Source organism: Blennius ocellaris (genome assembly GCF_963422515.1).
Source record: "Blennius ocellaris genome assembly, chromosome: 14".
Classification (NCBI taxonomy): domain Eukaryota; kingdom Metazoa; phylum Chordata; class Actinopteri; order Blenniiformes; family Blenniidae; genus Blennius; species Blennius ocellaris.
The window spans coordinates 18787266-18811746 of record NC_137663.1 but is presented as its reverse complement, the minus strand read 5'-3'; the positions used below and the strand labels follow the sequence as shown (position 1 = coordinate 18811746).

Genomic DNA, 24481 nt, shown 5'->3' with positions numbered 1-24481 from the left:
AAACAAAACAAAATGACAGATGCACCATATATTTTATTTATTAGATGTACATGGTAAATTCAGAATAATATAATAACTCTATTATTTATATATTTTTTTATTAATATGCAAATGTATTTTGCGTGATATATCTATGTAAAATACATACATTGTGTCATTTGTTATTTTGAGTGTAAAACCATTAGAACCGGAAATGTTATGAACAATTCTGTTGACAAAAATATTTAGAACCAAATAGTATTTAACATTATTGAGCATTTTACAATTATTGCCAGTGAGTGTTGTTATTGTTTTGGTGTTTTTAATAGTTACCTTTTTTTGTATGTGTGTGTGTGTGTGTGTTTTTTTTCTTTTTTCAAAAGTTACAAACTCCAGGGAGAAAAGTAGAAACGTATCAAAAAGGTTAGAGTGATAACACTGCATGCATAGAGCGGCTTCAGAGGTGTAAACAGTTTGAGCTTATATAAAGTAGGAAGTCTTTAAAGTATTTCTTCTTGAAATCCCAGTTACTACGTTGTGATTATTAACAATACATTTTGGTAACAGACTGTGATTGATGTCGTCGAGTGGATCATCCACCGGCAGGCAGCTCAAAACAGTCTTTCTTCCTATACACTGAAATATAACAACTCTGAATTTCTTTCTTTCTTTCTTTTTTTCCCAAGCACCTTTGTCATGCCCAAAGCCCTCATTTGCTCAAAGGCATCGGGCTGTTTAACATATTTTTAAGAGAGTCCCAGATTATTCCTGTCCTCAGACGTCCATCACACCGTCGGGCAGTGTGTGTGTGTGTGTGTGTGTGTGTGTGTGTGTGTCTGTGTGTGTGTGTGTGTGTGTGTGTGTGTGTGTGTGTGTGTGTGTGTGTGTGTGTGTGTGTGTGTGTGTGTGTGTGTGTCAGCGGCTGCAGCTCCGGTTCCGGCGGGGAGCAGCTTAGGTTGGCGTGCAGGTGAGTGTGTGAGGCCGCTCAGTCCCCCGTCGTTGTCGTCCTCCTCCTCCTGCCTCCCCCATGTGGTCCCTCAGCTCATGAACTGTGTGTAGCCCTCCGCACCCGTCACTATGACATCCATCCAGATCCGCATGGCCTCCGGGGACGGGGCCACCATGTAGTAAAGCCGGTCGTGAGTTTTCACGCAGAAGGTCAAAGATGGGTTCGGGCTCTGGGAGATTGCGAGAAGAACAAAAACTGAAGGATGCACCTGTTGCTTCTTCTTTCTTTTTTTTTTCTTTTTTTTTTTAACTATTACAGAATAGAGTGAAATTCACCGACACAGCTTCCCGTTTCTGTACAGCTTGAACACACTCCACCTTTTCTAAATATAAATGTAAATGTAAAAATAAATGTCTCTTTGAATATTTGCTTATTTCATCTAATAGACACAATCAGCCTCAAAACATTTTATGGATCTGACTCACAATATTTTAGTCCTGAATGCCAAAATGTAATTTTATCACAAAATAAGTATGTTTTAAGACGCATGTTATACTGTTGGTTAAAGTGTTGAATTTGTACAAGCTGGTTTAAAACTCTTACATAAAAGTGACAGGTAGTCAGGGATTAAAAAAAACAAAACATGCCCAGTGCACTAATTTTAAGCAAAAAAAAAAATAATCTAAACTTCATCCATATTTCCCTATTCATGAATATAATAATAATAAAAAATGCATGTAAAATTGTTATGGGATTTGTTGTTGAAATTGAAAAAGAGTGTTGTTTTTTTTACCTTGGTGGCGCTGCGTAGGTGATCGTAATAAACCTCTTCAATAGCCTGGAAGTAAATGAGCCCTTTCAGCTTGGTCTCATGCTTGTCTGAGGGAAGAAAAGGAGAAAGAAATATATTAAGATACATTACATTACAGCTGTACTGATGCAAGACCTCTGCCAGCATAAGCACAAGACAGCAGTCAGCCGGTGATGCCTGGATACATAATAATAAAAAATAATAACGGATGGAGAGGATTGTGACAGTGGATATTACTACCTGTGGAGTACCGACAATATTTATCATTTCAGAAGAAACATTTTTAATTTCTTTTTTTACCAATTTAACCCGAAATGTCACTTTGTAAATTGACTTGACGCTCTCACGCAATTTTAAAAGCGTCTTTGTTCATTTTTTATTAATTTATTATGTGTTTATTCAGATTTTCTTGCGATATTTCATGTTATTCCCTCATTGTATTCTGTCAGTACTGCTCTGCTTGGCCCACAATTGTCTTGTTGTCCTCGCATCAATTTTTTAATAATCTTTTATCCAATTAGTGGTCGCAGGGCGCCGCAGCCAAACTTATTTGTTCTGTTGCAGAGTGGAGAGCTGTGAGACTTCAGTCCACGATCACAATTTTTTTTGGGTGGGGAGGAGAATCTATCATCAGGCTTAAGGAGATCTCTTTCTGCCTTTTTAAAGAATGAATATTGACTTGACTAATTACAGTTCGACGGGCCTCAAGTTGCCCCGGAGGATTGTTTACCAGAACTTAATTGGAGAACTTTAAACGGGAAACGTCGATCTTTTCTAAAATGATGTTTCTTTCGCCTTCCGCACTCGTCAAAACAGAGGAAGTGAGTGTGGTGAAGAATCTAGATTGGGGGGGGAACAAAAAGTCCGCCGGAAAAACAGGAAAAAAAAGGTGTCAACTCTTTTCTTTTTTCCCAGCAACACATAATCCATGAATAGGTATGAGGAACACTGTATCAGAGTAAAAGTTAATTAAAAGTGCGAGTCTATTTCAAGCTATGCCTGGAGTCTTTAACATCCTACTAATTTGACTTGTTTTCTTCACTCTGGATTGTCTCTGTGGGTCTTTTTTTTTTTTTTGTAGCCATTTCCCTGCTGGCACGGAAGGGACTTTTTTGTAAACCTTAAAAAGAAATGCCTCTTTTGAATATCACATTTGATCTTTCCGCTCCAACGTTTCCCTTGAAGCAGGTCAGACCTCTTGTCCGCTCCTTTTTGGATTGTACTTATCTATCCACCAGATATCTTTAAGCACTTTGAACCCACTTGATGCCGAGGAGTTCGGTAGTTGTGTTTCAGTGAAACCTGCAGATGAAGCTCTTTGCAGTTTTTCCTAGTTTAAGGCCAAACTGTGGGCATTTAAGCGTGAAGAAGAGTGGCTTAAGTTTTTTTTTTTTTTTTTTTCTCGAATAAAAATCTGCTTGAAAGACTTTCTGGACTTGAGTCAAATAAACATCCAAGTTTTCGTCCGCGTCCTTCGCGCGCACACACACCCAATCGCGCGGCGACAAATCACACATCCACCAACAATTAAAAACATCCTTTTGAAATATGTTGGGCACTTTTTCTTGCCCCCCCCCCCCCCTTTCCCACAAGTCAAATCTGCTTAGTAATGAGATAAATGTTTTTGAAATGTGAGTTTCGTTTTATTAGTCACGAACAAGCCAGGAGCTAGCCTCCTCCCCAAGAAAAACACATCTAGAGAAAGTATTGCATCTTATTTCATCACCGTCATCACCATCATCTTCGTCAGGAGTGAGGGGGTGAAAAGGCTAGGCAAGTGAGTGGAGAGAGAGAGAGAGAGAGGAGCAAAGAGAACAGGGGCGTCGGTAATGAAAATATACTTGGGTTCTATTTTGAACTTGATTGTAACGTAATGTCTCAAAATGCGGCTGGTGAATTATTCAGAAAACTAAGTGTTCTCATTCCAAATTCTGGGGACAGTCTGATCGGCGGGAAACACAAACTGACTTCTGTTTTCAAACACAAGGACACACGGGGAAGTCTCACTTAGAGGCGCTTTAATTAGTGCGTGCGGCTCGGTGAGCGAACGCCGGTTCAGGACACAAGTCGCGTTTTGCCGAGAAAAAAGAAAACCAACAGTATGAGAGAAGAGTGTGAATTCTTTCAGAGGCGCTGCTGCCGGGTGAAACCCAAGAAATCAGGTTAAGGCCCCGCGCGCGGGAGGAAAACTTTCTGCAAAAAGTTCACTTTAAACTCCGGATCCATCCATCCACAACTATCAAACAGATAACGGAGGTCAAAGGTCAAACCAGAGGCCTGACAGCAGTAAGTTTAAGGCCTCCGAAAGCAGGAAAAGAAGGAGTGACGACATCTCAAGGCTCTTCAGGTGCTTTAATACAAATTTTGAAATAACCTTTGTGAGACTGTTTTCTAGTTGGAATCCTCTAAAGTAAAATCTTGTACATGTCTTGATACTGCTGTGACGGCTGTGTTTCTCTGTCCCTGTTGTGTGATTTGTCAGGTGACAACAAAGGTTTTTGTTTGTCGTCTTTCGCTGAATTTTTTGGACCCGTGTAATTTCTTTATTCCAGTGACGAAAGACTCTCTCAGTTTCAAAACGCTCCACACTGAAATCACTGCATCTTTTAAACTTGACTTAATTCCTTTTATTTGTCTTGTTATCATTGCCATTTATCTGAAGTTGTACGATGATCTATTGGTTCGCTCCTCGGCCTCACAGTGGGAATGTCCTGGAGGTCCTTGAGAATGCCCTTGATTCATACTCTGAACTCGGAAAACAAATACTTCTAATAGTTTTCAGCCGTTGTGCGTGAATTCAGAGACGCTCAAAGCGGCGTCGGCCTTTTCCTCACCCACGTAGTAACAGAAGTTCCTCTTGAGACGGTCGAAAACGAACCAGCGTTTCTTCCACGACTTGATTTTGCCGCCCATCTTCACCAGGTGGCCCTTGCACATCTTCTCGGTGAGGATGACGAAGGGGCAGGTGTCGATGTTGTGGCCGGACGACTCCACGTGAGCGCGCAGGTCAAACTCCTCCTTGCGGTTGGGCAGGTAGCGAGTCATTGGGCGGGCCTGTGAAGGAAACATCGCCAGACATCGCCAGCGAGGTCTTTAAGTCCTGCGGTGGAGCGCCGAGTCGGGTCTTACTCAAGACTGACCATCGAGGAAACCCTGTGTCTCGGTGTGTGTCCTTCTGAGCCTTGTGTTTTCTACATCGTGTCTTTTCTATAATCCGTCTCATTAAGTCAGTATTTAGTCTTGTCTTTGCAGAATTCTTGAATTCAGATTTCTGCTTGACTGCTGATAAGTCAAGTTTCAAACATGTACAAATCCTTAATATTTGCTCATGAAACTGCAATAAGGGAATCTCCAGTTCGGGGGTTTGAAAGATAATTCTGTCCTGATATCACTTTATGGAATCAGGATGTTGTACGGGACGTTTTACTGATTGGGATCTAAATTCATAATATTGAGTAAATGGAATTGCTGCTTTAAAACTCCAGCAAACATGAAATTACAATTTGGCGTCATCATTTTGTAACGCGTGACTCTATTAAACATTTTTGTTTTTGGTTTTTTTTTATCTTTCGTGTTTTGCGACATGCCGTTGTCCTCCCTCGTCTTGCTTGTTATGCGCTACTCTGGTCATGAGCCGTTGGTTTATTGTTTCCTTTCTCTCGCCATCCCGTCCAGAAAACGATCCTACTGAGAGCAGTTCACTCGGTCACGTCGAAACAGTAAAAGTGCAGAGTGTGAGAGATGGAGGGCACTAAAAACTCCCCCGAGCACGGACTAAACTGTACATGAGGGCAAATATTGTTTGTGTTTGTCACTACAAACGGCACAAGTGGTGTTAAGGGTCATTTGATCTGTTCGTCTGAACGTATTGATTGCGGGCGTCTTTCAGCCTGACCCGAGAACAAAGGCTGACCTTGGGGCGTTTCAAATTGAACACACTGTCCTTGTTTACAGTAAAAGGGATGTTGGCAAATAGGCTCATCCAGTATTAAAGTTGTAACGTGTGTGTATATTTTTAAACCCCCCCCCCTCCGCCCATCCCTGTAATTTTTCCCCTCGCTCTCTTTGCCCTCCCCTCCGCTCCCTCTGCTTTTCTCCCTTCCTTGACAATCTTTGATCTTCCCCTTCACTCGGCTCCTCTTCGGCGTCTCGTCTCTCATCCTCTCCCTAAAGTCTCCCCTTCCCTTCCTCCCCTCCCTCCCGTCTCCTCCCGCTGCTCCACTGACCTGGGAGAAGTGCTTCTCTCTCATCTTCACCTCCTCCTCCACCAGCCTCTGCCTGTGGGCCGTCTCGTCCTGGAGCCTCCTCTCGGCCTCCTCTCGCCTCCTCCGCTCCTCCTCCAGCATCTGCCGCCGAGTCTGCACCTCCCTCTCCTGGGAGCGTCGGGACAGGGGGAAAGAGGAACAGATGGAGAGAGGAGAAGAAGAAATAATAGGGGGGGGGGGGGAGGAGGGAGACGGGGAGAATATGTTAATGGTAGGCAAATATTGCAATACAAAGCAAATGACTGTCAGAAGACGCTCATGAGAATTCAAGTCCCAATCCAGGGTTTTGTAAAATATATCCCTTAAATCTGTGTATGGAAGGGGAAGCTTTGGCTGATGTAAAATGATCCTTTGCAGCTTTCAGATACTTACATACACTTTTGCTTTGTTTCAACATGAAGAAAAGATACAAACAAAATAATTACAACTTTATTTCACCACATCTTCAGATCACTTCTATGTTTTTTTGGTTTTTTTTTTTTTTAATCTATTAAAATGGTGAAATATTATTCTTCTGCAGTCACTCAAAAGTTTGTCCCAAGAAAACTTGAAATATATGATTATTTATGCAGGAATTGGGATTCAAATGAAGAATTTTACACATACTGGAACTGAAAAGGAACTCAATGTAATCAGTTTGTCAGAGTTTTTTAATTAATCTAAATAAGAAGTACGGACACAAGTTAATAAGAGTTACATTAAAATGACTTTACTTTGATCACTAATATTTAATTAGCAAGTATTTATCCATTTATGACATTGAATTATGTTTGAAATAATACTTTGGCTTTGATTTTATCAATACCACGCAGTATGAATTCCCACTGTAATCTTTTGGCTTGACACAAACATTGTTAATAGTTTGACAGATTTTATGGCTAAATCCTAAAATGGCATAAACATATTCTGTGTTTGTGATGCTCAGGATGGAAAAAAATAGGTGTGACTTTATCATCATTAAATATAAATGCAACTAAACATCGTATTTATAATTTTAAAATCAAACGACCAGTTAATTTGCACTTTATCACAATTTGAGATTTGGATCGTATTTATTTAAAAAACATTTTTTTATTATAAGATGAATTCTTAGAAGCGAGGCGGTTATTCCCTCCAGCCGTGTCCCGATGAAGCTTTATATTTGTGAAACTGTGAGGAGGTGAAGTTAGGAACTCACTCGGTTCTCCATCAGTCGGGCTTTCTCCTGCTGCGCCTCCTTCAGCATCTTCTCCATCTCCTCTATCCTCTGGGCCTCCAACCCGCAGGCACTGCAACGCGCGCGCGCACGCACACACACACACACACACACACACACACACACACACACACACACACACACACACACACACACACACACACACACACACACACACAGACACAGACACACACTGATAATCTGCCTGTGACAACGGACATGCCTTGGAAACCAAACTCTCTCAGCGGGGGAGAAAGACACAGGCTTCTTCATTAACACCACTAAAACTTCACTTCAAAAAAAAAAAAAAAAAAGGGAAAAAAAGAAGAAAAAAAAATCAGTGGTAACTTGAAAGGGTTGTCATGGCAACAGACGGTGTACCTGGCTCGCCACGTGAGCAAGGCGTGTAACACAACATGTTGTCACGGGAACAAAGCGCGGTGACCCTTCTTTCCCTGAGAGATGGGGCAGACTTGAGTGTTCCCATGGAAACAGCGCCAGCCGCTCACCTTTCCGGGGTACAGGCGGAGTTGCCGGTGGAGACGCTGGTCTCCATGCTGTCTGAGCTCTCCAGGCTCAGCGTGTCGTACGCCTGGCCGCCGCTGGGTGGCGTCTGGTGATGGAGGATGGAGTGGTGGACTGTGGGAGAAGGATCTGCGTTGGAGGCACAGAGGGCGAGGCGTCAGCTGTCACAGACTTACAGCGCCCCCTACTGGCGAAGCCAAGTTACTGCTCCGAGGCGATTCATCCAGGGTGTTTACAAACGGTTTGGCTGCTTTAGTTTCTGGTATCAGTGTTGAATATCAGGGTCGAAGAAAAATAAGATTCTGGCAAGAGTGAGCTTTCTGCGAGCATTCGTATAAAATGTATCAAAGCGCAGTTACAAACAAATCAGCAACAGCAGTCAATTTTATTAAAGAATCTTCGGAGTTTTCATTCTTTCCATTGTCTCCTGCAGGCAGGATTCGACCCTCAGGGAAATGCTCTATGAACATATGTATGAACTGATGACGATAATAATCAATACATATTCATTCAGGGAAAGTGTCCCATTTACAGTGGATACATTCTAATAGTACTGTTAGTTACAGTGGGACATATCTCTTGTGTCTGTCAGGAGGATGGAGTTAGTTTGGGAATAATGAGGTGCTCTACCTCCAGTAGGAGTTCAATACAATAGTAACATTCAAGACAACAGCTTCAGTTGACACTAAAGCTTACAGTTCATGAGCTGGACCGAGAGAGACAGCAGCTCTGCAACATAACAACTGTGTTTTCATGTATCAACAGTAAGTAACAGTTGAAATTACTTCAGATTTACCTCAAATTACTGTATCACTGTGTTTATTTCAAGGTTAAAAAAGCCCAAAACAAAACAAATATGCTGATATATTTGTCCTAAATCAATATCTGGTTGTGAGGATGAAGCCTTTACAACAATCAAAGTTACCCATTAGTGCCACAGACATTCATTTTTAAGAGGCTGTGGCTAATATTTTTTTTTTAAAGAAAAGAAAACATAAAACTTCCTCTGTTTTTTGTCTGCTCAGTTTGGTAGGCATACCTATAGAAACATAACTTAAGGGGGGGGGGAATCTTAATTATCTCATTAATGCAGAAACAGTTGATTTTTCTTTGTTTCGTGAAATCATTCCTCCTTTTTTCTGAGATAATTATCTCATTAATTCATTCAGATGAGCCTTTTTATGCGAGTGCAATCTATTTCCCTTCGTATTGAAATCTGACGTGAAGAGTTGAGAGTCAACGTACCTTTGCACTGTAGGACCATCTGCCTCCTGGAGTCCATGTCTAACGGCAGTGACATCTCTCTCAGCACCAACTGTAACTCCTGCGACACACATGAAAAGCGTCATGCAGGGAACCATTTAGAATATTTAATCAGTTCACATTGTGGGAAACTGACCTTAGAGGCTGCATTTTTCTCATGTGGAGCGCCGCTGGAGTGTGGCAGAGCTGCAGCGCTGCAGACGTTATAGCTGGATCCGTGGCCGACCTCGCCGTCTGATTTAGACTTCAGCAACTGAGGGCAGAAACGAATCAGGGGTCACTTTTTAATTTGAGCTTTGACATACATGATTGTGATTTTCACAGTTGAAATTTAGAGTAAAGATGTTTTTTTTTGTTTTTTTTGTATTATTTCACCAGTTTTAGTTGAGTGAATAAAATCTGCATTGTCCTGTCCTCCTGGGTAGCATGAAGGTTCACAGGCTGTGTGTTGGGAGTTCATCTGTATTGGTATTAGTGTCTTTTGGTGAGACACCGACAAGCAGCGAGGAGAGCACGAAGGAATTTACCTGCCCGTGTCTGCGTGCAGAAAAAGACTTTGCAGGTAGCGGTGGAGGACATGACAGAGGCTCTCCGGCAGCCATGATGTCCTGGTACCAGCGCTCAAGATTAAGAGGAGCCATTGCATTCCTGCTCAGCTCAGTCTGGCTCTGAGGTGATAACAAAGCATCCAGCCAAAGACAAACAGGAGCAGCAAAGCAACATCATCAGTAACAGCAGCATCAGCCATCAGGTGTAGAGAAAAAACTAAAACAAACAGGAAGCGGTCTGTTTAAGGCTGAGAGAAAGCAAAGTGGAAATTCTAAAGTGCTTTTTAGAAAGTGTATACCTTAAATTAGGGAGGGACAAACCTGTGAGAGAAAGGAGGAAGGGCCACGTGCAGCTGAGTGGCAAGATAAGGTGGACTCGGCAGAGGCCAGTTGGAATGACGGAATAGAGGAGGAAGAGGAGGAATCAACTCTCTGCATCCCAAAGATCTGGCTTAACTGGCTGACTGTGACGTACTCCTTCACACAGACAGTCAATGTTCACCCAGAAAACACAGAGAGAGCATAAGGTGAAGGGGGAGGTTCAGGGCATGCGTCTGTTTTTCGAGACGAAGTCAAAATGCTTTCATGAGGTGAGTGTTTCAGCACTCAGACACAAATCAGGTAATGGCAGAGAGCAGGAAGGGTTGTCTACCTCGCACGGCAGAGCTGGAGCGACAGTGAGGGTGAGGCAGTGGAGAGCAGCAGGGGAGGAAGAGTGAGGCGGCACAGAAGCATTTCCATACATCCTATAGACATCAGACAGCCTGAGGTACTCCTGCATCAACACCCACAACAGAGAGATAGAAAAGGGCTGAAGATGGCAGCACGCCCACAAGTCACTCTAATGATTCGAAAGCAACCGCGAGCGTGTCACAACTCCGTTCCGTCTCACTCTAAATCAAACACCGATGGCCGTGACGGTGCAATTTATTCATCAAGGGCCACAAACAAGAATGTACATAGAAACAGACACACTGCACGCTTGCTTTGGTTTGTCAGCGTCTAACACACCACCATGCTCATGTTTCACCGTAGAGGCACAGCATTTCACTCACTTACACAGAGGATTTTACACAGATTTACCTCTTGTAGTCTGACAGGACAGAGTTCAGGGGAAGGGATGTGAGAGGAGGAGGAGGAGGAGAAGGTGGCAGAGGAGGGACAGGGGCTATGAGGCGGACCGTCCCCATATACAAGGTCAGGTTCGCTGATGTGAAGCAATTCCTGTTTAAAAAGTTCACCTAAGTAAGAAGAAATCCACTTTTGCAGTAATTTTCCTCCAGCTCAGACACCACAGGTGGTTTGTATTACAATGTCTCGCATGTACCTGCTCACCTCTTTCATATTGCTGTTGGACCTTGGAAAGTTTCTCCCTCCTGTCAGTGTGTGGTACCTTTTCTCAAGGGCACACAACCGGTCCTGCTCCTGAAAGGTGAAACAAATGTGCACATATGGTGTTTCTCAGCTGTAGCTATAAAGTATTAAAAAAAAAAAAAAAAAAAGTTTAAAGCTCTTATGATGTGAAAAAAATACACTTATTTTTAAAGGTCTTTCTATATCTGTTCATTTCAGCTTGAATGATAATTGAATAATTGTCAAAAGCCCTATTACTTAGGCTTTAAAAAAATAATCAAAAAATCTTAACATAAAAAAAAACATTCATTACAGATTTATTTTCTGAGACTTTCCCTCATTTCTTGCAGGATATCTCAATCGTAACCATAAACTATTGATAATGTCACATACATTGAAGTTAACAGCAATATTTAACAGTGAGGAATAGATATAGATCTATAGATCACACTGTGGGAAGATGGAAGAATAGCATTGAGTTGTAATAGTTATCGACAGATATTGCCTTATCTGCATGTTCTTATCTTCTGTTTGAAATAGAAAATATCCTACTGATACTGAGCTTACTCTGCCTTCTTTAATAGTTTTACCAGACATATGTCACTAAGCTGAATCAGTGAGCACACCGAAAGCTGTTTTATGCGTTATCAACGAGAGACCCACCTTGTGTAAAAGCTGCAGAGTCAGCGATCTGTCCTTTGCCAGCCTATCAGTGTCCAGGGAGGCCTGTAACCCCAGTTGCTTCACCTGAGCTTCCAGTGCTGCCATTCTCTCCTGTGAGGAGACATAACCCCTTTGTTGACGTCATGCTGGTGATCACATTATATACAGACGTGCGTTTTCTGCTCCTTACCTTCCTCTTGGCCACGCTGCAGTGGTACTCCACTCGCTCCTGGAGGAGCTGAGAGCTTTGAGCGTCCTTCTTCTCCTCGAGACTGCTCTCCTCCTCCAGCTGGCAGAACTCCAGCTCCTCAAACTGCTTGGTCCCGGACTCCAGGGCTTCAGCCTTCTGCCCATGGACACATATACATGCAGTGTATTGACACCGTTGGAAACCACCGAGTGTCACGAAAGATAAGACTGGCTACGTCATGCATTGTTCTTATTGTGATCAAAAAATCCAATAAAAAGGCCCCGAATAAAGTATTTATCCAGAGCACAATTTATTGTACGCTGACATGTGATGTCTATCAGGTGTAACAGGTATTATGGATGGATGGATGATGGAAGGATGGATGGAGTTTGAGCATGTTGTTACTTTTTATGTCAGCGTGTTCTCAGTCGTGCGAGACTTTCTCTAACCACAGAAGCAATAGTTTAATCCCCAGCTCCTCCTCTCCTCCGGGAAACATCTAGATATCAAACCACCCTTTGTTCGCAGTAGCGAGTCGAATCCTCGCATGAGTTTTTACGCTCTCGTGTGTGGATATGTGAAAAACACTGACCGTGTAAAGCTCTTTAACTCCACCAAGGTGATATCAAATTTCACAAGCAAATACATTTTTTGTGTTTTATTTTTGTCTTCTTATGTGGTTTTATTGACAATGAAAATAACGTCTAAGAGGAGGAGCCTTTTTCTGGCTTGCGATAATAATTCATCCACTGTGGTGCTTTTCTCTCTACAAAGTGAGCGGAGGTGGCCTGAGTCATTCATGGTAATAGGGCATGCAAATTTTTTTTTATTTTTTTAGAGCAAAGCAGTTAATGACATCATTAATTATTACTAACTGCAGTTGACACTGTCAAGCATCCGGAATGAGGGAACAGTAGTGATTAAGTCCCGGACTAAAACTGCTGCTGCGGTAGCAAACGCCTGCTGTGAAGCTGCGCTTTCAAATGGTGTTGTTGTAAATGAACCCTGCATGTTCATGTAATGAAGCACAGCAGCAGAAAAGAAAAAAAAAAATGAGAGGAAATGCACCGTCTGCAGGTTTATGAGTTGTTTTGAGTACTTTGCCACAGAGTCAAATTCATCTGTGTCTGCGCAGATCATACAGTACTGCAGTATTCAGTATGTTATAACTCACTGTTGCCAGCCAGTGGGCTGCGTGAGAACACTGACCCTGCTGAGCTGCTCCTGTAACTGTTCCCTGAGAGACAAGGGGCACTTATCAAACTGCCTCTTCAGCTCATTGTACTCATTCCTCTGCTTTTCCAGGACCTTCCGCTCAGCCGACACATTAGCCCTCCCCTAAAAACACACAGAAACACACACACAATGGTGTCCGTTTTCAGACACGCATACCACACCGGGGGGAAAGTAAAAAGAATAAAAAGAATAATAATCACGGACGACTCAAATCCATGCAATTAAGCTTTAAAGCTAACAGGCAGCCGAGGCAGTTAAACAAGTATTAGAGGGTGCAGAGGTTAGGTTGGTAGAGGTGTTAGCTATTGCAATGCTCCACTCATGTGGTGATGTGAATTTGTGCATTTCTACGTATTTTTCTAAGTTGTTTTATTCACATTCAGCTATTTGTCTTGTCTACATCAACTATAGCAAACGTCAGACAGGGGACAGGATGTGTTTTGTGTTTTAAGACAGTTGACTCATCAATAAGCAGTGCAGGTCAATGGAAGTATCCATCAATCTCGTTTGCACATTCAGAGAGGAGTGAGATTCGGGTATTTAAACACAGTTGTTTCACATCCAGTCATTCACGTGCAGTTCGTACACATTACACCATTGGCTCTTGGCAAATTGATGGTACTTATAGGGTCACATGACTGTCCTGCGTGTCCCACCTTGTCCTTCTCTTTCTGGGTGGTCTTATCCAGCTGGCTGAGTCTGAGCTGGAGCTGAGAGACGATTTCATTTTCAGCCTCCACCTGCTCCTGCTCAGCCCGACTCTCTGCCTGCAGCAGGGCCTGCTCCATCTCCACCTACACACAGATATGGAGTCAAAACTCTGAAAGCCGGTGTCGTCATCAGCAACTGGTGCAGGAATTGCAGTGAATTTAGCTGCAGGTTCCACAAACACTTGTGTATGTTTTTTTTTTTTAATTCCGACCTCGTGTTTGGTCTCTTGTAGCTGCTGCTCCAGGTCACCAACCCTGTGCTTCAAGTCGTCAACCCTGGACAAGATCCGGTTCCTCTCTTCCTCCAGGTAGGTTTGTTCCTGTCCGGCTAACAACTCCTCGCACTACGGGCACATTTTGTACGTGAACGCATAAAATAACACAAAGCAAAATGTAACACATCTTCCCCTCCCCCCCCCCCCCCTCCCCACACCAGTGTGTCTTTTACCTCTTGGTGTGTGCTCTCTGTGCTGCTCGACTCCTCCCTCTGGATTTCCTCATCGTTCTCTCCTCTCGCCCTCAGGGGTCTGTCTACCCCCTGAAAAGTCATCCCTCCCCCGGAGTCGGAGCAGGTCCCCGTTGCGCCCCTGAGCAACCCGCTCCTCAGCAGCTCGGCGGCATCGTCTCCGTCATTATACTCTGCACACAGACTCAGGATGGTCTCCAGTCTCTGCCGCTCCTGCAGAGGAGGTGTGAGAGGTGAGCGCTCGGTCTGAAACGATGGCTCATATTGCAGATTCTCGCTCAAGTGTCCTTGAGTGACATTGTCCCGTTCAGGCAGCTGCCGCTCAGTCACTGGCATGGTACAAGTGTAACCCGATAGCAGGGGGGGGGGGGGGGGTCAAAGTTGACGTAGCCAGTCAGAGGGAGAGACTTCATAGTAATACCTGTCAGAGCTCATGTTGTTTATGCAGACAAACGTGGTGTACATAACATAACATTACTTTTTGAGGATTTCTCCCTATTCAGTCTCATATTATGGAGATATTGTAGTTTTTACATCTTTATCCGTTGCTTTATATAGTTGTTTGATGACCACGTGCTTGTTATTTGTGACCACGTGGTTGTTATTTGTGACCACACTATTGTCTCTTGTTACACCAAACAATGGGATGCTTGCTTTAATGTTCCAAAATAAAACAGACTGGAGCATTTGTAATCAACATTCCAGTCTGACAGCAACTAGGAACTTGAAAAGACTAAAAAAAAAAAACAGTTGTGTCTAAAGTGTCTTCTTTTGCAACCCCCTTTTGTCTGACATATATTGATTGATGTTGACTGTACAATGAACCAGTCATAATATTTTGGCACTGTAAAACTAGAGACAGCAGTAAAGTAGTTGTAGTAGATCACCGTGCATGCAGTTAAAATTGACACAATTAAAGTAGAGCATTCATGGACTGTTTTATTTTTTATTTATTTTTCTATTATTTTGATTAAAAAAATATGTTATTGTAATTTTATTAGACTTTCTTTTTTATCACATCATTAGAATAAGATAGACCTTTTTCAATTGGATAATATAAGACTTTAGGAACACAATGAGGCAACATTCCACACAATATTGTTAAAATGCTGAGGTCTGTATCCTTTATAAAACAACCAGTTCTATTAAAAAAATAAATAAAAAAGAATCACAGTGTTCTGACTAGAGGGGTTGATGTTGGAAATGAGTTCTTGATTACATTTCTTCATCTCCAGCTGTACTCCTTGACTTTACTAGTCTTTCAAAGTACAACATGATCCACGTGTATAGGTTGAGTTTTGCTAATTTGTGCCAAGTGTTCCAAGAGCTGTGCGCTAAATATAGCGAATTCATTTCACTAAAGGAAATCCTCTCTTTGTGTGTCTCTTCAGGTCAACAATTAATGTGTTTTAGGTGCTTAATTCAAACCTGCCCCAACAAATAAATCAGGAATCATGTCATGCCAGCTAGTTTGCGCTTAAATGCCTTTGTTTATAACCTAAAATCATTTATAATGTTATTGTAGAAGAAATAAGAAGAAACTGACCAGATGGAAATAGTAATGAAGTCTCATTCCCAAAGATGTGTCAATTGACTTAAAATACATATTTATCAATTGCACAGTTTATGAACTTGTAATTAACATACAAAATGACCAACTTAAATACACATGAATTGTGCTTCCCTATGGGGCCTCCCTATGTAAACTGCTGTAAAGTCTCTGCTGCAGTTCTCTGTCAACACGAGTCACATGGATCTTTGAATAGAGCCGACCCTTCATCCTCTGCTCCTTTCAAAGAGCCACTCAACAGATTGACTCTATGGCTCATTTTTACATTATATTGTTTGCAAAAGGTCAGGCTTGGAATAACTGATTTTGACCAGGAAATAAACACTGGGAGGAAGGATAATAGTGTGATTTGTCAGTTATTCTCATATAAAATTGATTGCTTTTATGTGACATGCATGAGCTATATTTTAATATCTGGTCTGCCACCCAACATAATCTAGAGATTTATTTTACACTATGCACGTGTCCTTAGTGTATGAAGGAGTGTAGAAAAAACCAAAAGCAGACTGAACAAATTTAAGCTCTTCAATGGGCAGCCAGATGTGATCACGAAGATATTTGTTTAACAAACCAGTTAGCGATTGTGCATATCTAAAGCCAAGCCATGAAATAAAATGCCAAAATGGATCTCAACCAGAAACACTGTTCAACAAAGGCTTGGTTTGGAAAAATATGTGCACTTCATCTGTTTTCTGTTAGAGGTTGCCAGTACATACTGGATGACTCAACACACTGGTACAGTGGCTGTGTTAGTGACTGTCTTATTTGTTACCAGAAACCGTCTGGTTCCTGAAATAGTCGTGGGATGTGTCGGGCCAGCAGTGATCACCCGCCTCTGTGGTTGCGTCAGCTGTCAGTGGGAAGGGGATGGAGAAGGGGGCTGAAGAATGGGAGACTGGTCGGGTTGGGGGAAGTGAAGAGGGGTGAACAGGTATGCGTAGTATAATTTGATCAAGCACATTGAGTCACACCGAAGCGGCTCTGAAAGTACGAGCCGCCCGTCATTTCTGGTAAATATAGTGTTGAGCAATAGCCAGGCGCGCCCTCCACTCGAGACCACCAGACTTTCTGAGAGAATGCTCACCCCGTGTCACTTGGACCACATGGGCCTACAATGCCAGTAATGCACCGAGGAGTTGAGCTGCTGGCCATCTGCCAGTGGATTTGGGAAAGATATCATAAAGTCACACATAGACTCTGTAATTCCAGTACTCTCTCACTACTCCAAATCGCTATTTGTCAACCTTATGGTCATTTGTTGTCCCGTGTCAATAGTTGCCTCAATCCACAGCCTATATTCAACCATTAAACAACCATTAAACTGAATTTCTAATGTCTCATGTCTGCAAGTTTCAAGTAGTATTATAACTTCACCCACAAAACATCAAAATCGAATCAATTAGACCCAACACAACACCAGAGCTACTGTAATTCCATGTTTGATTGTGCCTCTGTGTGCCAACATATTTTTATGGGGTTTGTTTTTTGTTTTTTTTGTATGATTATTAAAAATCCATTCATATACAGAAAAAAGGCAAACATCTTGAAAAGCAAAGTTGGGCTGAATTTGGATATCATTTAAGAGCAGCTGTGCAGGCTCACAGCCGACCACTTACCAGTTTCTCCATCTCCTGTTCACGCAGCCTCTCCTCTCTCTGCCACCGGTGGTATTCCAACAACTCGTCCTCATTGTCACTGATCTCAGAGATGCTGTTTTTGCGTTCCCGGGTGTATGGTTTCATAGGGTTCAGTTCCTTGTTGGAGGATCCTTTTGCTGTCATACCAGAGATCTTTCTTCGGTTGTTCGGGCTGGCGAGAGGAGATAAGCCGGATCCTGAACCCAAACCTGCAATGATGGCACCTCCCATGCCAGGCTTTGACTGCCTTCCTCCTGCTTCTGTCTCCATCCCTGTGAGTGGTGATGGACTCTGGGCGTACAAAACCCTCATGGCTTCAGCTTTTGAATTAGCGGTGAGCTTGCGGAGCCCCTGGGGACTGTCTGGCACAGGTTTAGCACTGAAGCCCTGTGATCCTGGAGTCAGTCTGCGGGACATGTGAGGGCTGGGGGGAGGAAGCTCTTTCAGGCCGCTGGCTCCAGTCATATCTGGAGTCCTGAGCCTCTGAGGGACATCTACATGGGAGAGATACTGACTCTGATCTCGCATGGGGCTTTGGGATCTCTTCTGTAAGGAGGAGCCTCTCAGTCGTGGGCTGGATGGAGCTGAAGGGGAAAACTTGATGGAGGATGAGTGGTGACTAATGCTTGAGTTTTCCGTGGTCTGACCCGACTCCCTGATATGTGCTGATATACCCTCTACCCGTATGTTTCTTTGAGCCTTTGGGCTCCCCTGTGCCCTCTGACCTCCAGCAGCACTGCATGTGGCCACAGAGAGTGAAGTCCGTGGATGCGGGACAGGGTTTAGATTGTTGTGAGTGGACCGGGTAGGTATTGGAGGGGTTTTGTTTCCAAAGTTGTTGGCATTTTCATTGATATAGTTGTCCTTTGCCGAGCCGTTTCTTCCATTCAGTATGTCTTGTGCACGCGGCTGAGGAACAGGCTGTTTGTCGAATCCCGACGACGCCTTCAGCACCAAGGACTCCTGCAGGTCTGTAGCCATGTTGCTGATTTTGTTGACATTGTTGTTCAAAAAGGATTCATGGTTCCCATTTAGGACACTGTGGGGGTCTGAAAAGTGGAGACAAAAACAGTTGTGTTTGTGCATGCCCGTTAGGTAAATGAAGTGGACAGTTGCAAAAACACACACAAACAAACAGACAGATTGGTGAAATCTGTCCCTTGTCATCTCTGTCCTTTTGACACCGACAATGCCTCAGCTCAGCTATAGGACAAGGAGGGTGGTCCATATATACTGTAAGGGAAACTACACATGTCCGCACAAGCTGCCGGGCACACGTTGACTCACATTGTCTCAGGCGCCCACTTCAAATAGTGATAAATGTCTCAGAGCCAGTGGTCTCCTATATGAACCAAACCCAGTGGTCGCGATGCTCCTAAGTTGTGTTGTAATCCTACAGGGATCTGAAGCAGCTAAATATAAAAGCTGCAGCCGCGTACCTCATTCAGAGCAGATGAAATCAGGGCTTGGTCAGGAAAGAGTGGGCCATATACACAGAGGGTAGGGTGTGGTGGCTCTCACTGCCCGAGTACTGACAGCCCGGCCAAGAAGGTCAAGGGAGAATGGGGTCTAAATATCACCCGGACCAGTTAGAGTGGGCAGAGCGCCAAGATAATAAAACATCATTGGAGAGTAATCGTAACGATATAAAGAAAACCTTTTTTTTTTGGTTTGAAAGTGGTGTCAAATCTTGCATAACAATGGGGTCACATACTGAACTTGTGAAGTAGAGCACAATGTAGGACACACAATTAGTTCTGAAGAAGCTATTTTTGCACACTGTCACGTATAATAATAATTCAGAGGAAGACGAGTAAATGTGTCAAATGTTAGCAGCACATGGAATCATGTCTTTGCATCCAATTATCCAACCAATTACATCTCAACACAACTGTTTGCTGAGATGTCTTGAAAGGCTTGACAAACAGTTTAAGCAAATGATTGTTGCACAGTTCAATGAGATATTGCACCCCCCCCCCCCCCCCCCCCCCGTTATCAGGAAGTAACTGATTCATCTTTACAGTTGAAGACAGAAGAAACCAAAGTGTTTTGTCAGCCCAAAACATTTGCTCTGCTCAGAATAGCTCCTGAGGAAACTGTACAACCTTCATACTCACAGTTGTCACGACATGCTTATTTCTGGATCACTGGAATTACTCGGTCTGGAGTCCAATTAGATGGAGTTAGACTGACATAATAAATGCTTACAAAAAGCCAAAAAGTGTTGTTTTCTTTTCTTTTTTTTTTTTCTTTTACCTGAAGGAAGAGTTTTCGCAATGTTCGGGCCTTGGTTCATTCCAGGCAGCATGCTCTTCATCCTTTGAGCCTCTTCTGGGTGGTTGAAGCGGAAAAAGGCTGACTGACCAAAACACAGCATGCAACCTGCCGGTAGAGAGGATTAAATCATGTATTTAATTATTAATTTATTTCAGGACATTCGTTTTCATCATTAAAGACGCTGTGCCAGTCATGTTGTCGTAAAAATACGGCTCTCACACTACATGTGGGCAGATGGTTAACGCATGAGTTGTTAGTATAAATATTCAATTATATCTAATTAAATCTGCACAAATAGGAACAAAACAATGTCTTAAGTAGTTGAAGGCTGAAGTTGTTTTACTTCTACAGACCATAGTCTACACATAGCAGACAATTTCAGGCTGGTGTTCTGTTTATCAGTTTAAAGTAACAAATGTTATGCGAGTTTCTCTTGGAGATTCATTTGAATTAAACCCTGTTTCAGCAAAATGGTGAAGTACAGCTGTATCCATCCTTGCAAGCATCAGACAGGATATTTACAATTCTGAAAATATATTGGGGGATTAATTGAACTTACGTGTGATTAACCAGTGAGTGAAATCAATCTCTCATCATTTCCATGCATTTCTTGTATCTTTCAATAATGCTGGAAAACTTTCCAGAGAGTCACAGCTGAAGTTTTGTTTCCAGTTGTCCTGCGGAGAAACTTAATTCATCCGTCGTGGTCCAAACAGCTGCCGGGTTATCCCTTTTTTTTTAAGTTCAAACAATGTAATGTCCTCCGTTCCTGAGTTGTTTGATTCAAACTTTCTTGATTGTCCTCTGAATGAAGCACAGCCTCAAGTATTCTTGTTCAGCAGCTGCTGCCTCCTCACACACCGGCTTCAAATGACACGTTGGTGTAGCTGCTGGCTTGGGTCCCACAGAGAGGGGGCTGATGGGGCGGGACTGTTTTGGATTTTTTATTGTGAGTACGTATGTTACTGGAAGGACATGAGACAGTTTTTCTATTGTGCTGCCAGACAGTGTTTTGGGTAATTCTGACTACAGTTGAACATTTAAAAGTTTATTGTTTTTTTCCCCCCAGTTTTGCTCAGATGAAGTCACCATCTGTGCCTCAGTGTGAATACATTTATTTGAACTGCTGCTCTGCTCATTTACTGTGGATTTCTTTTTTTTTCCCATTTTGTATGGAAGCCTAAAGAAACTTAATGTGTGGGTTAATTTGTGAGTTTCTTTGCTGTCGGTATTCATATTACTGTAGCATATACTACCTTGTGAAAGGCGATAGGGCTTGTTGATAGGAATGCCATCCACAGCACACTGGTTTCCACATGGGTACAAGGTGATGCTGCCTGTCTGGTTCTCGATGTAGCAGTGCTGAGCTGTGACACCGGGGCCTTGCAGAGGGATATCTGTGGCTCCACTCCCCAAAGTGGTTCGTCCTGCAGTGGGAGAAAGCATTTTTTTTTTTTTTTTTTGTGAGCAGCAAATTACTGGAAAGCTGTGTGGCCTTGAATACGTTTGTGAGGTATTCTTAGGCCTGAAGTTCAAAGCCGGCAGGGTCCTTGAGGGCAAGGCGGCATGGGCAGAGTCAAGTGAAATCAACATGTGAATGAATGCCGGGCAACAGGTGGCGGTCTCTTGAGATGTGCTTAGCCTTGCAGATGACAGGCAACTTGTCAGCGCGAATTAATTTGATCATCTGCAACTATTCATGGTGTTATTCGATTATGGTATATTCCTTCACTGTCTTAATGCAAAAGATACCGCGCAGCTCAAACTCACATTGTTTGGAGTAATTGGATATCATAGAGGATAAGCCACATATAATCCCACAAGTCTGTTGGCTGAGGCGCCTCTGTCACAAAATGAGTAAGAACAAGAAATTCTTCTATCCACATACACATAATACATAGGAATATGTGACAATATGAAGCTGTGACATTGATTATAAATGTTATTGCCAGAAAAGAGAAGTCTGCAGTGCAGATACTTCACAGGCCAACACTTTGAGTTTCCTTTCAGAAAGCACCTTTAAGAGTGAAGCTTGATGTAACGCTGTTTCTTTTGAAGCAAGTTCTGAGTATCTGATTAGAAAAATTTCATATTTAAAAAAAGGCATCACACTATCAAATATGTTCCACAGCTTTGCGGTTGTTTTATATCAGTACTGCTATTCACACACACACACACAGGTCCTCACCTTCCAGCAGTGGTAGCAAAGTGATGGCTGTGCTCAAACGGCCACTTCCCAAACTGACCAGGTGGGGGCGCTCTGCCTGGACCTTGAGGGACTTGCCTGTTTCAATCAGGTCCAGAGGAGTGCTCTGATGAAAAACCATGAGGAGAAGTCACCATTACATAATCCCGAAACTATGGAATTTCTCTTCGTGTACAGAAAGTGCCACCACGAGATAAAGTGGAGAGCTGTTTATGATAAAGTGTGAAAGTGAAAGCTACTAAAGTCATTGCTGAACACCGTAGAAACAACAATCAATGATCTACATGCCCTCTCTACAGATTATCACTGACAGATAACGTACGAAGAACAGGCAAGCATAGAGATGAAGACATATTTATGGTTTGTTGTGCTCAAAACAGACAAAGATGCTGAATAAATATGCCCTATTAATGTAGAAAGAAAAACTGAGATATGTGATTATATGAGCATTACCTTCTATTTGAAAGAATGCATTTCTCAGTTTTGTTCTAATTGGTTGAACATTTAAACATCCAGTGTGTGGCCTTTTGCTTAGGGTCAGTGGCAGCAATAACTCACCTGTAAGAACTGATGCGTATGTCGCCCATGTCCCACCGTGTTCCTGCTCATGCGGTCCATGTCGGCGGGGCCGTCAGAATTATCTGACACATGTAGGTCCTGGAGCGCAGAGACAGAGAGAGAGAGAGAGAGAGAGAGACAGAGACAGAGAGAGAGAGAGAGAAAGTGGCAGGGCATGAATGGGAGCACTGGGAATACTGCTACTACAGTTGTACTACAATGGGAACAGAGCTTTCCTTAGAAACCTTCTGCCCCACTTATAAGCCCATGTGACCAAACCACTATACAAAGTAATTGTGTCTCCAGAATTACAGAAAAAAAAACAAAAAAAATTCAACAATCCATCAGAAAAGCTGCCACTGAATATTGTCTCAGCTTAGGAAGAACATTTACATGTTAGACATCAACACAATAAACTCAAGACTGCCACCGTAGATGCGATGCGAATCTTACAAAAGGGATGTTGATCTGGAGCAGAAAGTGAGACGGAGTTCTGCAGGTGCCTTCCCCCTCCAGGGGTCAGCTCACCTCATCCGCTGATGAGTCAGCGTGGCTCATGCTCAGCTCTTACAGACACACATGCTCCGTGTTTGCAGACAGATGTTGCGGATGAGATCCAGCTGTCTGCCCATGGCGCTCAGACGAAGAGGGGAACAACAAGCCGAGTGGAGCAGACATGCCTCCAACAATCGCTCGCAGACACACAAGCTGTCCAGATGACTCACCATATTTTCTGCTCAAAGCCGAGATCCACGTCTTGCACTAATCATATCTATTGCGCACACACACAGGGGGCTGTTTGCAATCTCAGCATCACAAGCGAAACTGAGGTAGACACAACTTACTGCTATCTCGCGTCTATTTTGTCTCTCAGAGGAGAGACTTGGATTGCTGTATGCTGTGTGTGTGTGTGTTTCTCTCAGCTGATGTTTTCCACTGCTGTGAGGGATGCACAGATAAAATCAGTTTATCCAAAGTCCAGAGCATATGAATCATGTCATTTAAATGTCATAAGATATATTGTGCACTTTTTGTACGCATCAGGCTTTCTCCACCAGTCTGTATATCGCCGAGTGACTGCAACTCCTTTAGTGTGGAATGAGTGACGCACACATGAGTTCTTAACCGCTCCATCTTGTCATCGCTGATTATTATCATATGTTGGGGGGGAAAAAAAGGTTCAAAGAGCATCTCCGGCTGCTGTGACCCAGGTTTAGTCCACCAGAGTTTGAGACAACAGAGCGTTCAGCCTGCGTCTGATGTCACTCCGTACAGGGCCACGGCGTGAAGCCACGCCAATCTGACAATCACATCCAGTGTGTGAATCTCAGAGGACCCAGTGACACGGAGGACAGACCGTCCCCTCTGTTTCACGCTGACACCAAACCCACCTCACGCCTCTGCTGTCAGCCCACTGGCTGTCAACACTGGCCCTCTTTGAGCCACACACTCAGACACAGGACTGGAGAGTGGGCAGGGTAGTGTGTCTCTGTCTGGCCAACTCACACACACACACAGACACACACACACACACACACACACACATGCTCCAGCACCCACAAACCTCAGTGATTTCGTGTACACACCCAGGCCAGAGAACAGCTTTAATGCTTGAAAATGCAGGGCCTTGCACTGTAACCTGTCATTATGGAGGCAGTTATGCCCTTCAGAGTTGCCATGCGCTTCTGAAAATAGATCCCACCAGCTACACAGTCTGGGCTGCTACTTTTAAACAGGAACAACTTCTGCTGAGCTTGAACACTGACAAAATTGGGGGAAAAAATATATAAAGACTTTGAAGATTTTAAATAAATATAGTTGAATTAAAGAATATATCAATGGTGATCGTTTTGAAGGAAAGCATAAAAATGTAAACACTAAGTCGTCTCGGAAAGTACAACTGGATAGTTTACAAACTTCTCTGCCAGACATGCGGTTCTTACCATCTCTCTTCTCTCACTGAGTCCAGACAACAGCTAGATCCATGGGTTTGCTTGAAGGTTATTAATGCACAGAGCAGTATCCACATTATTGTGTGTGTGTCTTGCGTCTTGCTTTTTTCATTTACTCACTGTGCTCC

The 24481-nt window shown here is 43.1% G+C and overlaps 1 protein-coding gene across 11 annotated transcripts; it reads right to left on the bottom strand.

Annotated features, from left to right (window-relative positions):
- Positions 1-27: 27 nt before the first annotated feature.
- phldb1a (pleckstrin homology-like domain, family B, member 1a) lies at positions 28-24481 on the bottom strand. 11 transcript variants are annotated; one of them, XM_080508430.1, is made up of 26 exons: positions 24345-24481; positions 22402-22500; positions 21826-21949; positions 20894-21064; positions 19617-19742; positions 17340-18409; positions 14136-14366; positions 13900-14031; positions 13634-13771; positions 12951-13079; positions 11742-11897; positions 11552-11662; positions 10871-10960; positions 10619-10759; positions 10188-10310; positions 9857-10012; positions 9515-9655; positions 9363-9428; positions 9124-9240; positions 8970-9048; positions 7709-7853; positions 7182-7272; positions 5966-6112; positions 4574-4793; positions 1722-1807; positions 28-1157 (listed from the first exon to the last, which is right to left on the bottom strand). In XM_080508430.1, exons 1-26 carry the CDS (start codon positions 24345-24347, stop codon positions 1017-1019), a joined length of 4233 nt encoding a protein of 1410 aa, XP_080364556.1. In that variant the 5' UTR covers positions 24348-24481; the 3' UTR covers positions 28-1016. The 11 variants fall into 11 exon arrangements, with proteins under 11 accessions (XP_080364556.1, XP_080364559.1, XP_080364560.1 ...); XM_080508433.1 differs by having other exon boundaries at positions 11742-11894; XM_080508434.1 differs by lacking the exon at positions 9363-9428.

What these genes read in the sequence shown, in the direction of transcription:
- phldb1a (XM_080508430.1), bottom strand. An exon ending in CTGCACGCAGACACGGGCAG is followed by an intron (nt 9,429 to 9,514) that starts GTAAATTCCTTC and finishes CCCAACACACAG; the next exon opens with CCTGTGAACCTTCATGCTAC. An exon ending in AGAAAAATGCAGCCTCTAAG is followed by an intron (nt 9,049 to 9,123) that starts GTCAGTTTCCCA and finishes TGTGTGTCGCAG; the next exon opens with GAGTTACAGTTGGTGCTGAG.